Source organism: Thunnus maccoyii, chromosome 1, assembly GCF_910596095.1.
Source record: "Thunnus maccoyii chromosome 1, fThuMac1.1, whole genome shotgun sequence".
NCBI lineage: Eukaryota > Metazoa > Chordata > Actinopteri > Scombriformes > Scombridae > Thunnus > Thunnus maccoyii.
In genome coordinates, this window is record NC_056533.1 from 10,731,856 (window position 1) to 10,747,692 (window position 15,837).

The window sequence follows — 15,837 nt, forward strand, 5'->3', positions numbered from 1 at the left end:
CTATTGTCACAATGTGGTAATACACATTTAATTGTGCAGCCCTATTTGCTGTCAAAGAAAACAGTGAAGGACAGTGGACAGACACACACGGAGCTCCACAGGCTCACAGCTATGCATCAAATGGAGGAATAATAAACAGATGTAGTAAAAAAAAAAAAATAGTGAAAAGGGAAGGATGGGGTTCAGGCTGGGGGCTGCTTGGGTGTGGTACATAGCACATCACGAGAGACCACCTCTTAAGGCAGCTCGATTACAGCAAAATTGATCATTGGACTTGCTCTGATAAATACTGTAATTGAGATTTTCCATCACAACTATCAATTCATGGTTTACTTCTCAAAGAAGGAAAACCTGTTTCCTTTTCGTCTGTGTCTTGATCTTTTGCAGGTGCCCGTTTCAGACTGAACCAGTAACCTGACATGAACCTGTGTTTGAAGTATGACAGTGTCAACATGTGTTTTCCAACCTGGCTTCATGAACCTCCTGACCTGGGTTTTAAATGGGTCTGACACAGTCTTGCTTTGGTAGAAAGGGTCAACAGGGGTTTCTATAACAACCATAGACTACTACTGTTATTGTTGACAGTGACTTCCAGTCATCTCAGCCATTAGGTCCACTCTTCTAAGTAATGTTCATGTTCTGTCCCTTTTAATAAAGCCATCAGCTCTGTTGAGCAAATACATTCATACAAGATATGACACAGTGCAGATGCAGACCTGGTTCTTGTGTAAATGGTGACAACCACAGATAAACTAGCGTGGAATTAATGGTCAGACGCGTGTGTATATCTCTCTGTGACATTTAGGGAAAACTAAAAATCTCTCGATTAATCATTGAGGTGTGACAAAAAGGAGAAAAACAACAGTGTAAAAGGAGAGAGCGACATAATGGGGGAAGATGAGACAGAGAGTAAAGATGATTCTCACGTCACAGCTAAACCATGGTGTTATTTAGTGCATCAGTCTCCCACTCCCCCATTAAACTTACATGAAAAACACCTTGGCTACAGTGTTTCACGTTTTATGCATCAGCATCAGTGCTGTGGAAGGTGGTGTGGTATTCAGAGTGACAAAAGATGACTTTTCTTCTCACATCCTCAGTGTTTTTCACACCTCACCCTCAGATCCTCACACCAGCTTAATACTGGGCGTGAGAATCCTATTTGAGCAGGGAAACACTGATTCATGGAGCCAGACTTCTGACAGAGTGCAGCTTAGCATCTTAGCACCACTGCTAGAAGACGAGTCATGGGTAAATGAATATGATAAATTATGTGGTGCTTAAAATCAGCACCTCCGGTTGTTAGCTTTACCAATTCTTTCCAGGAGTGCAAACAGTAGACTTTTATGTATTCAGTGGAAATCGACATGAGACAAAGTCATTCTGGTTAAGTCAACACAACGTGACATACCCCCGTATATAAAGTAGTTCAACAAGTAGTTATAGGGGGATGGTGTGTTAGTTCTGGGTGAGAACCTACCTCAACATCCTGCAGGCTGAAGTCATTCTGGTCTTTGAAGTTGGCGGCCCCAGCGCTCAGCTCCATCAGCATCTTGGCAATCTCAGGCTTTATTGCTGCAGTCAGCCTGCTGGCCGCCTCCATGACGTGTTCCTGCACGTCCTTCAATTGCATAGCTGCTTTGGAATAGTGAGAGTTCCTGAACACACTGCTGAACAGGTCCGTGAGGAAGGCGCTGGCCCGGCAGAACACGTTGAGGGCATCCAAGTATTTAGAGATACCTTGCTGGATGTCGGCAACCGCAGTTGTGGCACCAGAGGGAGGTTGGTGGCAGCTTCCAGGCATGCCCACCCCTGTGCCAATGGGTGAAGAGGCCGAGCATGAGGAGGCCAGGGAGGCGCTCAGGGTCCGGCTCAGCTCAGGCATCTGGTACTGCTGGTGCTGTTGCACTTTCTGCTTGGACCCGCCGAGCAAAAAGCGACGCTTGTAGTCCATTTTACTTTCCTGCGCACTACAACAATACATAAGTGGTGCAACAGCACCGGAAGCTCCTGTTTTTTGTTTTTATCCCCACAAAGTGCTCTGGTTCTCCTTACAAAAACACTAAACCCACCAGTCCTGAAACTGTTCAAGTTACGTAAAAAGACAGCTCAAGGATTCCACCTGCCAGAGGCTCATCTCAGTGTGCCTGGGTGAGGTCGGAGGGCAATCAAAAAGACTGGCAGGTTGAGTGAAATGCTTACATGCAGCCCTGCTGCAGACACATCAGCCCCAGCTTAAAAAAACGCAGAGACACACCTCCAGATTCTCCGTTTCCAGCTTCAAACAAACTTATCATAATAGGGGAGGAAAAGTCAAAAACACTCCTTAATTTACTTTAAGTGATACTACAACCAAGTTTTAAAGTGCATTAACTTTCCTTCAGAATGGGGAAAAAAATCCTTCTTCATACAGTATGTAGAATATATACACATATGTATGTACATATATAACCTATACCAGCCTGCGCTAATAAAAGTAGAAAAAAATGTTACAAGTTGAAAGCAAAAATGAAAAGTGAATCCAAGGAAAATGAGACACTGGTCAACAGCACGGAGGGAAAATGACAATAATACAAAAAACAAAATGATTAAATGCTGGAATCAGAGGATGTGGCTTCGGCTCTTCTTGTGTACTGGCTGGTACAGGAGCTGTGGGAGGCGAAGGGCAGACAGATCCAGTCCGTCTCAAATCCTCTTCACAAAGCAGGACTCGGCAGGCAGTGAGCAAGTGGCCAGCTGATAGCTCCGTCTGCCTGTCTGAAGTCTCCACCAGCTTCCTGGTTTCTCCCTCGTCTGCTGGCTGAGGTAGATATTACTCACCGCGGAAACAAGTGTGCTTCCAGATTTCGCTGTTGTCCGCGGATGCAGATTAGAGCGACAAAAGCACAAATGTATCTGTAAGGCCTCTAGGTCATTTCCTAAGGGAGGAAAGGGCAGAGACACAGAAGAGAGGGTTAATATCATGTCACAGAGGAAGGATGAGCTTCATTTCAACTGTTTTAATGTTACACCCCAAAATAATTTGGACTGCTTTTTGCAGTTCAAAACATAACAATAGATGAGCGGCTACTTTATTCAGCTTGTAGCAATTTCATTAAAAAAATACTGACAAATATTACATGTAAAGTTTTTATTCAAATTTAATGACAAGCATATATGTTACGTAGAGTAACAGGAAAACAAATATGAAGAAAAAAAAATCCAATCAAAAAAAAAATGTTTGTCTAGTAACAAATAATATAAAAACCTCATAAGCAGGTCACTGAAAGCGGAAGTAATGTGATATGTGAGCAATAACAGAGGATCACATCCCCAATTTTTGCAATACAAGAATATATCTTAATGCGTCATAGAGTTGAAAAAAATATCTAAGAAATGAGATTCAGAATTGTCATTCTATGAATATATTTCTACCATTTAAGAACCCATTTAAAGGGCATGGTGTGCCAATCAAGATATTTTTATATCTTGAATCAAAGCATGAAGTTGCACCAAGTGAGCGTGGGCAAAAAGGCCAATAAATAGCAGTAGTTTTGACATATGTCAACTCTTTGACTTTAGCCCTTAGTAGCTGGGCCACTCCCAAATGATCCACTAACCTAGAGGAAACACTCTGCATTGCACATGAACGACACAAGACTGTTTGCAAGCAGTGTAGCGGTGCCTTGCTCCACTTTTGTAACATGTTGCATCAAGGCCGAACTTATCAGTCACAAACTCAAGTTACTGATTGTTTCGGAAGTCTGCTCTACTTGCTCTACTGTTTCACTCATACTGCTTATATAAGGATAAAACTGATCTTACATTTTATTAGTGTTAGTACCACTTCACTTCTGCCTTTCATGTCTTAAACCTAATATACTGAATCTTGTAGTCAGTATGTACAACATGATTTTCTTGGTTCTGTTTTCCCTCAGAGATAAAGTTGTTAAACAACAAAAGGTAACATTTATACAGTAACCACACGAAATTGAGAAACTCTTTAGAGTGACTAATATGTAACAAAGACTTTATTCAATATGAAGTTGTAATCTTGTTACAATCCATGCAGTTTAGTGTTGAGATTTGTGCAGTCGAGCATGTCTACTTCATGGTTAAAACGCTAAAGCTACACAATAACTTGTTATAGTGAAAGCAACACTGTGATACTACCAAACCACAGCCATAAAGTGTAACAAGCATATTTCGGGATGAATCCATTGTTGTAGTGACAGATAAAAACTGTTATTTTCCTGCCTTGATTGGTTCAGGATGATTTCAGCCACATTTGTCTCAACTCGGTGGTAATATTATATTAGTTTGGTAAAGAGCTGTGGTTTAAAGTTGTACATTTCTAGACGATTACTAACACCATACCTCACAGAGAGCGTCTCTGAAAAGAATCTCTGGCAGTGTCTGGTTAAGCAGAACACAGCTGCAAGAGAAATTCCTGCAAGAAGCCATTGTTGGAAGGACACTGAGAGGTCTGTTGAGCTACACATAGTAGGAGTCACAATACTCTCTTTCAATACCCAAACATTATATGACTTGTATTTCTCCCTTTGGCCTTTTCACTTAATTATGAATATAATATTTGTCATTGTCACGATCAAGGGGAACTTGGACACATCTCTTATTTAAAGTAACAGCGGTAATCTAACTAAAAGACAGGCAAAGGTCAGCTGGTTACATTCTGCAGGTTTCACAAAGTCACATTTAACACCGGTAATGACATTTCTTCACTGTATAAAAACTGTGAAATAATGCAGTACTAGCCCTAAAATACAACTGTACAAAAAACTGTCTGAGTCAATCTGAAATCAGTGTCACAAAGTATTTTGTCTTCTTTGTATTTCCATCACTCTAAAATGGACATAGATTGGAAAAAGTGAAAAAATCTGAACAGGAAAAGGTTTTGTTGGGAAACAGGATTCGATGTTCAGATTTTGTGTTATACTGATACTGTACTGTTATACTATAGGAGTAGCTTTCACAGAACCCACCACTATCTTGTTGCTTTGCTATGTAGAGCGCCAGTAGGCTCTGAGGTTGATACAGACACACTCTTGATGATATTGCACTTAATAGGACACCAAATATCAACATGAAAGACTTATCAGTGAGATACACAGCTCCCTACACAGCGGGGCTATCTCTCTGTGGAACATTCAGACTATGTTATCGTGTAGCACCATGCTGAAAGCTTCTGTGTTTTGGGATGAGTCAGGAAAAGCAACTTGTAGGGGAAAAAAAAAAAAATACTGTCCCAAACAAGATAACACCATCCAGTCTGCTGTCATTGTACGCTAAGCAGCTGTGTGGTGGCCTTACCGCATCCCCGCCAATGTTCTGCTGACCTTCAAACCTCACTTCCTTTCACAAACAGTGGGGTACGCCCGGCAAGGGAAAAAAAAAATCTGTCCCTAGTCGAGTGGAAAGACAGAGGCGAGGGAAACTAGTGACCTCCTGAAATGAAGTCATGGAGTGACAACAGAGACGTGTTTCCCATACTTTGAACATTTAATAACAGGCAAGTTGTTAATATTTAAGACATACACACTTATACTAGAGTGGCAGCCTTACTTGTTTACCTCTTAGACTTAGAAGGCAAACTTTTTTTTGTTTACAAAAAAGCTGCATGGTTCCTTTGAAGCCAGGAACCAGACTGCTGAGATGTTGTGTACCAAAATATTCAACTTTTTTAATTTGACTGAACACACTTCTTAAACTTTTTAGCCCCGATTTAAGAGATTCATTGCCTCCATGTTTATCCCCTTGTGTTTTCCTATGGGTGTAATTATGAGTGGACTTAATCTGTAATGAGACTTATTTGTAGCTGTACTATAAATCACACCACAGATATACATTTGGACACTTATCCATAGTCATTTATCAGATTTTTGGCCACAACCAGGAGTTTAAAAAAAAAAGGTTTTCTGCACTGCAAACAAAAACACACCATCAACCAAAAACTGGGCCAATAAATTCAAGGTACAGTGCACTGACAACTCTTAAAGGTGCAGTGTGTAAGATTTAGTGGCATCTAGCAGTGAGGTCCCAGATTTCAAGCAACTGAATACCCCTCCCCTCAGTCTCCCCTTCCAAGTGTGTAGGAGAACCTACAGTGGCTGCGAAACTCGCAAAAAACACAAAAGGTCCTCTCTAGAGCCAGTGTTTGATTTGTCTACTGTAGAAACATGGTGGTGCAACATGGCGGGCTCCGTGGAAAAGGACCCGCTTCCTATGTAGATATAAAGAGTTCATTGTAAGGTAACAAAAACATGATTCTTATATTCATGGTATTATACACTAATCAAAACATACTTATGAATATCATAATCAATTTCTGCCAAGTCCATTCCGCTAGATGCCACCAAATTCTAGCCACTGCATCTTTAAGGGATCGAGTTTAAGAAGCATTTTCCAGGTGGACAGTACTTGCCAACCGTCTGCTTGTTACTCAGTGGCAGTTTGAGAGAAGCTAACTAGTGCAACAGTGCTAACCTCTAAATCCCAGGGATTACAGCCACAGTGAGAACTAGCCATTTGCCCCATGAAGCCTACTAGTTGACATAGTTAATAGGATATTAGCTTCTGCAAGGTAAACAGGAAACCTGAGCTTAGCTAGCCTGAGGCTAATCACTCCAGTTCTCACACTTTCACACTGTTGGCAGTTGTGTATGGAAATACAGTACGTGAGTCAAGGTATTTGGAAGAGGGCTGAACAGGTCAGTAAGGCAACCACAGACAACACAACTGGACATCATTGTTTAGTCTGTACTTTCCATATAATCATTTTGTTTTTCATAAATCGAATTTTGTCACATGTTCACATGCAATGCAAAGTGAAATGTTAAAGCTGCTCACAGCTTGGAATAATTAAAACAATTAGTGTGGCCAGTGGTGAGACAGCTTTAGAAAAGTGGTTTGGAAAACCAAAAGATAAATATTTAATCTTTGAGAAAACATTTAGCATTTTTGTTAATTAGCAGTGGTAATCCACAGTCAGTTTGACATCCGTTGATGTCACATCTCATCATTTCAGTGTTTCTCTATATTCATGCTGCAGTGGGAGTGCGCCGCTGTAGAATTATGAGCACTGCTGCAAAAATCTCCCATGATCATTAATATCAATGGGCTACTAATGATTTCATTCGCACACTGAGTGCACACGACAACACCCTAAGTTATTTTGGAATTGTTTTGAGTCATTGACTAGTGCATCAAATCGCGAGAGAGCGAGAGAGCGAGAGAGCAGAGAAGGTTAGCAGTAAGTTGTCAATCTGGCAGTAAATGTTGAGTACAGGCTACAGTGTGTCAGTTATTAAATGCTGCAGCTTCTCAAACCAAGAAAAGTCACGTCTGTTGTTTCCCCAACTACTGGAATAGTGAAGGGGGTCAGCCCTGGAGTTAGCAACAATGGGTTAGCCTAACCTGACCAGGCTCACTTAAGGTGGACTGACCTTTAAGGTGGACCAGCTATTCTCATTTTAGTGTCAATCTCAGCCGTTCCTGCTGTAAACAGAGAACGCAGAAATATCTGGCTGCTGAGTCTCTCCCAAGTTTGGCTCAGCACCTCCCCACCCCCCAGTATTTGACCAGTATTTTGTTTCTGAGAGTAGAAACCCTTTCTTATGTAGTTTATGGTTCCACACTTCTCAACTAAGTGAATAACAAATGCAGGAACTGATTAAGGGCAGTGAGTCACTGTCCATTCAGCCTGAATACCAAAGCCAGATTTTTTTTTTTTAGAGAAAATTGTGGGCTACTTTCTTTGTTGCATGGCTGTTCCAGGCAGATACAATTTATCTATGTAACTTTATTAGAGAGTGTTACCGGTCTACATTTCCTTCCTAGTTATAAAATTCTGCAAGCAGAGGTTATCCCAAGAGAAGCAGACATGGCATCAATATTAATGAGGCCTTCTGGCTTCTCGGGGTGGCTCTATTGGCTGTCAGCTTCCTGTTGCAGGGCTCACTGTATTAAGAGATTGCACCCAAACAAATACATGTGATAGGAGAGTCCCTCCGGATGCACTGGAGTTGTGCCAGCCCACTAGGGCTGCCCCCTAATAGTCAACCAACCATAAGTCAAATAGAAGAGTCTTAGTCAACCAAGTTTTCATTGGTCTGTTAGTCCCAGGAAAAAAAAAAACAAACTCAAACTCCATTCAGGAGCTGCGCCTTGGCAAAATTAGGTGAAAACCTAGTATGGCTGGACTGTGTATAGTGGTGTAACAGAATGTGGTGGACCTGTGATCCTTAGAGATCGCCCCCCACAGTTAGGCACGCATGTGAACCGCGGAAAAATTGCAAAATTTGATGTCTCATTGGAGACAAAGTAAACACACTGCTGTAGCTACAAGTCATGGACAGACAGTGTGTCGCTAACAGGGATTTTGAAGAGCAACGACCATGTTTACACACCGTTTAGCTATCTAGCTGCTAAATGACATTAGCGGTGCTCTTTTCCTCAGCGATTGTTTGGTGGCTCGTTCAACAAGCTAAGCTGCAGGACAAGACGTGTGTTCATGTTTGTAAGTTATCATCAAGTTTTGATGATGTGGACACAGGCTATTGTTTCATTCACTACCATGTTTAAAGGAAGAAGGTATCATGCCTCATAATGCACTTTAATTTTATTTAAACATTGGACATCTTGAATGTTTTCATTTAAGACCATGGGAAAAAGTTCCTTGCTTTAAGTGTTTTACAGAATAAATGGAAAGCAAAGTTATATTTGGTTTTTTTGGGGGGTTTCTTGCTGATCTGAAAAATGATCCGATCCATGACTTAAAGTTTTGTGATTCACTGCATCCTTTACCATGTATGAAAAGCTAAAGGGCTTTTAATTTGAAACAACGAATACAGAAGGTGGCGACACCCGGCCAAGGCAACCAATGAAGTTATGCCAGGACCATGACCAATGGCGTAACTTCATCACTGAGTCCATTGTGATAACAGAATATCACATATATGTAATGTAGCTCAGTGTTAACAATGTTACTTATAACATTCTTTGTCAGCCCTGGAACTCTAACCATTTTCTAATGCCCCAAAAAATATATATTTTAATAATTCAATTCATATCATAAACGTGTCACGACTAGTCGACCAACGGCTTGAACTAAAGACTATTAGTCGACTAGGAAAATCTTTGGTTGGGGGCAGCCCTACAGCCCACTTTAATGTCCTTCCTCCGGCAGGCGCTGCTTAGGGCTAATGTTAGTGCTACTTCCACGCTCACCGTTCATGTCAGCTGCTCAGCTTCAACAGGAAGGGGCTTAGGTTTCCTGGAGCAAGCTCCCTGTCGCCAGTAACAAAAACGTCAAGCCAAGTATGTCATTGGGTATGGGTATGTAGTAAATCATAGTACCAAGCATGATTTACCTGTTAGAGAAAACCTCCAGGCAAACAACTGCAGCTACCAACAGACAACCTGAATAACCTTTTTTAAAGCAGTAGCATTCTAGCACATTGTGACAAGCTCCAAAATACTAATGAGATCCTTTTTGTTTTCACTTTGAAGATTAAATCTAAGCCTGAAAAACAACACTGAATATTGCTCTTTGGGGAGGCTTTTCTGAATATGCATACACCCTCTGCTTTAACCTTCACTAACCTTCACTTCACACCTGGGATGGTGCCCAGTACATCTGCATCCTTCTAGTACTGGCCACTGAGCAGATCCACTCGAGCATACTAGCACCATTGCTCAAAGGCACCTTCACACTGGCTGTAGAGAAGCATTTGCCATTTATTTTATTCCCTTACACACATACACACACACACAGACTTCCCAACAGATTTGACGAAATGAAGCAGCCAACCCTACGGTCACAAGCCCACTTCTGTAATGTTCAGGATATTGCCACTCATTATAGGAGTTACTTTTGGATACACGGCCATATTTGTGTGGCCGTCACATCACAGCAAGGTAGCCTAATAGCTGCGGATGGGGCAGCTGTTACCCATGCTGACAGCTCCTTATCCATCTGCCACTGTGAGGAAAACACAGGCCTTCTGACGCTCTAGCCACAAGCCCGGCATTAGCTCTCTCATGAAGTCTATTTCAGCCTCCATGGGCAAAACAGCTGCCCTACGGTCCACACCGCACTGTTTTTAGAAACTCCAAAAGGTTCAGCTCAAAGAAAAAAAATGTTCTCCCCTACATCTGTTGCCAATGAAGCAAAGGAATGCATTTCCCCAGAACCCTCTTAATGTGGGTTCAAACGAGCACAAAAAAGCAGGTCAGGAAAACCAACCGCACATTGCAAAACATCGCCTCAAAATATCATGTCATTGTGTAAAGCATACATGTATAAAAATGTACTAATTGAGTTTTGAAAAACAAGATTCAGAATCTGTGTTTGTTAGGAGAAGCTCCACTCAAGACATTCCTCAGAGCAGATAAACTACAGTGAAGTCTGAGAATCTGCAGACAGGTCGAGGAGGTCAGTCCAAATGACAAGGACAAGTGCCGTGAGCAACTGTGTGACAGGAGCTGAGCCAGGCTCCTCTTGCCCACAGAACACAAGGAGAGTATTGTGGCAGGCCCTGGTCTCTTCATACCAGCACACAGAAAAAAAAAAACACGCACACTCACACATGCAGCTGCATGACTTTGTGAGAGGAAGAGAAAAATAAAGGCCTTGGCTAAGATTTAATATTAACTGCGAGAATAGATTTTCTGTCATCAATATGGTGTGTCTTCTAGAGTTCCTTTGTAGGCAGCTGTAGGTTTTGGTGGCTGTGGGTAATGTTTGGTTTTGTTTCCACAACTAATCCTGTTTGGGTCCCCATTTTTGTTCTGTGGGTTTGGAGCTAAAAATACATTTACTTTGATACTCTTATCATAAAAAAAAAGCCGTTCATATTCACTTTTCTGTGAAATCGTAGTCAATTCTTGTATTTCCTGGCACCTTCTGCAAGTTCTAAAGCAATGGTTGAACTTCCCCTGCTGCTGAAGCAAACCACTGTTGAGTAAGTTAGGACAAAACCTAATACCTCGCATCAGTCAAGAGGCTGATACAGTTGGTGAACAGGCTGGATAATATTAGGCTAACCTGTAATGTCATAACAGACATTGTAAGTAGCTTATGGCTCCAATAAAAATAGCAGACAGGCCACTCTTAACAAAGGACATACTTGAGGGCCCCACAGGTCTGTGTCGCATACGCAAACACACTTTTCAACATGTGCCTTTGCCTTAATCAAATATGTTCCAACACCATAAGAAAGAATAAAGAAACTATGAATTTACTAATTGCATTCAAGTCCCAAGGGAATCAAGATGATAACGGACTTATCAGTGGACACACAAATGCCAACAAATAAAAGACTCATCTGATTTGATCTAATCAGAGCTTTTGCATAAAAAGCATACATGCCTTTCAGTGTTAGACTGTAAGCAAACAGAATTAGCTGAGATATCCTCTCCAGAATAGCAGTGTACAATAGAGTGTGTTTAGTGTGCCCAGCCAGTGGGTTTCAACAAGTGAGAGCTGTGATGAAAGGCTCTGACGTCAGTTCCATTCATGAAAGGCTGGTGGCAACCTGTGGGGATGAAAATGCTTCCCTCAGCCTATATTGAGCAGGCTATATACTGAGGTTGCAGGTTGTGCTACATGCCAGCCACCAGAGTGCTGTATTTTTAGCCAGGACAAAAGTAAGAATTTATTCTTACATGTTAGGTGCCATAAAAGTCAGAAATTCAGGCTCGGTCACACAACCAACAAAACTGCTATTTTAACACCAGAAAATCCAGAAAATACATTAAAGACAGGTAATTGTGAGTTATAAAAAAAAGTCTCCTTTACTGCTGATGGCTTGAAGAGCGTATGTGTATAATACGTTGACAGGTATGATAACAGCAGACTACAGCGGAGTGTAGCGTCAGAAACCATGCTTTTTAACAGTGGACGCTGGTTCGAGCCACCGCTGAAGTGCTCTTGATCAACGTACCAAATCTCTTTCAACTCCACTGTTTGCTGTTTGGTAGCTGACCCTGACTTCTGACAACCTCATGGAAAAGCAAAAGCAAAATGTTTCCAGCAGGGATTAATAAAGACAAGTATCACATTACATGAGAGTTTCATGGTAGCCTTGATTCTTGTTGTATTTGATCATCTCTAGTGCACAAGCGTTCATGCATCTCACTGGGAACATTTGACTGAGGGGCAAATAGCTGACCACAAACTCAGGCTAAACTGGTTTCCCAGGAGACAAGGGTGAGATTTCCCATGCTACAAGCTCTCGCCCCCTCATCTGTAAATCCGCTAGCTGCTTCTTCTTCTGTTCTGCCTAGAAAATAGCCTATTTGGTTTAGGTGTGTAAAATCAGCTGTGCTAACTAGGCAGTGGATGAAACAGCATCGAAGTAGATGTATAGCTGAAACATCCCCTGTTACAAAAGAAGCAGACGCCCGCACCCCGCACCCCCCCACCCCCGACACACACACCAGTGCAAATAGTGTTGTTAGTTTTGTGCATCCAATTGAAAATCCTGTCACACAATACAAACTCAGAACACACAAGCCTGCTTCTCTCTGATGCACGCGCCGGCAAAACGTGTTGTAGGTGGACATTATCTAACACAATGATGGTACCGCATCCAAACCGTGCTGTGCTTCCAATTCTTAGGCCAGGGGTGGACAACATGGCCTAACTATCACATTTTCCTTAGTTTTAATGGACAGGATTCCCAGTAAACATGATCACTATCATAATGTCTAAATTTGATGTCCCGTTTGTAAAACAGAAAGAAAAAAATGCTCTCTTATCTAAATCCAGTGGAGTAATATGATTTTTTTTACATTCACTGGATTGCAAGTGTAACTTGTCTGTACGTTTTGTGGGGGATCACCATCAGTAAAGGTTCTTTCAAATACAGTATGACTGTCCAAGTAAGACTTCAAAGCATCTAAACCACCGTGTCCCAATATGTTACAATAACATCATAGTTTTAAAATATTTCAATAACAAAGCATAGTTGCTACATAACCATACTGTCAAAATATTTGTATCAAGTATAATATGATGTTATACACTTGGAGGTATTTTTATATCTTGTTTTTAATGCCAATAAGACAATTTCTTTGACATCAGACCATTTGTTTGAATTACAGCTAACTCACTTACTACCAAGATGCAAACAGTGAGTCCTGCCATAAAGGTTTGACAGGCATGAAAAGTTAGTATAGCCCTGACAAAGGCTGCTATAAATGCAACCAAGCCCTAACTGACAAAGAATATATCTGTAAGGAGGTGCCAAGTGTCAGCTACAAACTGAAGGTAACATTTAGTTTCCTTCCACTAATACCAGTCATTCCTATGATATCATCTTGAGGAAGACGACTTTTTTCAAAATCTCAAACTTCAGAGATGAAATACTAAGTGGCAACAGACACGTGCTTTAAAAAGAACAAAGTGCAAAAATTCAAGTAATCTGTCATTTCCAATTTGAGAGAAGTAAGCTCAAATCAACACACAATCAACCACAAATGTTAGAATTCCTCAGCTCTAAAAATATCGTGGCCTGGGTTAACTCACCCCTTCCCCCGGCAGAGATGCCCCTGTGACATTCATCCGAATAATCTAAAACTGTGCAGCAAGAGAATCACTAGAAAGCTCCTTTGTTGAAGGAAATATAATTCAGGCCTGTGGAGACAGTGCCAGTACAGCACAGGCTGGGCCTGTACTCCACCCGAGGCAAGCACAAACAGTAATCTTGTGACTGTAGGTCAACTTCCGCACACATGCATCCGGATTCAATGTTAGACTGAGGAAAAGTGTCACTCCTGGTCATATCACATGTTGACAAACACAAACAGCAAAAAAGAAGTGAAACAACTGGGGCCTTAGCACTGGTCCACAGACTGTGAAGAGCATTCAGGCACCCAGTTGAATCAGCCATTAGAGAGAATGAGTTTAAACAGAGACAGGAATTTTGCAGAGCAAAGCACGTATTTCCATAGTGACACAGCTGTGGCAGATGTCAACAAGTAGGTTGAGGGTCGCTTCAATGAAAGCTGTACAAGCCTGCAAAACTCAATGAAAGGAAGGCCATGACCTTAACACAAATGCTTATTTCTAAGAATTTATTATTTATTAACTCTTTATTCAAGTTTTAATAACAGTCAAAACTGTATATTAACATTCACCATCTTCAACAACTTTATGTACAATTTAAACTACAGGGGGTCTTAACTTTATACTGGGCCATTTTTCACACTCTTTGGCTTTATAAAGAAGCATAAACAAAACCATTCCTTCCACTACAGTAGAATAAAATCAAATGTCAATGTCATCAAGACCACTAGCAAAATTTTATTTCTCAATTCTGTTTAAAACAAGCATTTTCCCCATAAAGTAATGACAATAGCCGACATTCACATCTCATCCACAAGTAAAGTGGCTGTACATAATGAAAGCCTCGCAGCCCTGGATAACATTTCCTTCAGACAACAACCTGGTATCAATGCACAGCTTAAAATCACATAACTAACATTACGACAATAAAGACACTAAAAAAATCTAAACCAACAACTGCTAAATGCTACAAATAGTGAGCATTAACAATCTCCTTGTTCTTCATGATCAAATCTTATGGGCAGCTGCATAAGTAGTGGCTTCGTCTTTAATTTCTACACTCCAGCGACCAAAACAGGAAACACATTCCACATGATCTCAAAAGACAGATCCCTGGCTAGACTGTAGATGCCTACACCCCCTGGAGAAATGTGGGACAACGTCATTTATTAATGCAATTCCAGATATATCCTCTGTACTGTTGAGACTATACAGCATAAAGCCACGTTACCAACATCACTGTGGTTGTGTAAGTCACTACTCCGAGTACGAGTCTCTGCCATCTGTCTATAGAAATGGATGAAAGAAATAGTCCCTAGGTATTCAGTGACACGAGCCAAGCATTCAAACCACTATATCTGCACAGTTTATCAGTGAAATGCATCGAGGGAGACGATTGCAACACCTCTATAATAGTACTGCCGCTGCATGGGCGATTGGGTATTAATGCAACAGCGAAGCACTGTTAGCTATTTTATTTTGCAACTTCAATGAGAAAGAAAACTATCTAGATTAGTTGGTTAGTTTTGTATTATCCAATAAGACTATTTTAAAACTCGATCACTATTTAGCAGGGAGGTGTAACTGAATCCCCGCAAGCGCAGTGAGCCGGTTTCATCGAAACTCTCTGGGATGACACGGCCTAAGTCATGGGAACACTATGTCGCAGCTATTAATACGGCCTTTTAACGCCCTAAATGCAGTGCCGCCGGAAATCACAGTATCAACATGCCACACATTAGAAAAGCCACTGACATGAATCCGCCACAGCGTACACAGACGGTCAGTTAGATGCCCGGTGCCCATTACCGACTGTGACACTCGCCCAGTGGCCACACACAACCAGACACTCGCTCGCTAGCTCGCAGGCTAATCAACTTTTCTTTTAAGCCTACAAATATTGTCAGCCTACCGTCAACCACATACACGAGTTGCTCTGCTAGAGCATCTGAATCACGTCTGTGTCGTCCGTTTGGCTAACGTTAACCTACATTCCGTTTTTTTGTACGGTGGGTGATTAACGTTACAGACTGCGGCGCACAAGTTAAAACCAACAATGCCGAGGTCCGTTATCGGACATGCAGTCAAACCGGGTGGCTGCTAACGCCTAAAGCCTATTACCTTATTATCGTTGTTTTACCTGTATCGCCACGGTTATATCCGTTGTCAAGACATGGTTCAAATGTGAAGCATCGCCCGCAGACACAAGGCTTGGTGGCAATGAAAACAGAAATAACCGAGACCGCCAATCGCTCCTCCTCCCTCGCTCG

At 41.5% G+C, this 15,837-nt stretch overlaps 1 protein-coding gene across 2 annotated transcripts in view; it reads right to left on the bottom strand.

The window, feature by feature from the left end:
* Positions 1 to 15,837, bottom strand: part of LOC121894754 (granule associated Rac and RHOG effector protein 1-like) — a 34,946-nt gene that overhangs the window by 18,587 nt on the left and 522 nt on the right. Inside the window, exons 1-2 of one of the 2 annotated variants that reach the window (XM_042407594.1) lie at positions 15,708 to 15,792; positions 1,481 to 2,918 (exon numbers count right to left, since the gene is read on the bottom strand). In XM_042407594.1, coding sequence (XP_042263528.1) covers positions 1,481 to 1,984 — 504 coding nt within the window. In that variant the 5' untranslated portion in view covers positions 1,985 to 2,918; positions 15,708 to 15,792. Of the gene's footprint in view, positions 1 to 1,480; positions 2,919 to 15,707; positions 15,793 to 15,837 lie in introns of those variants that run through there. The other variant, XM_042407585.1, reaches the window with a different exon arrangement.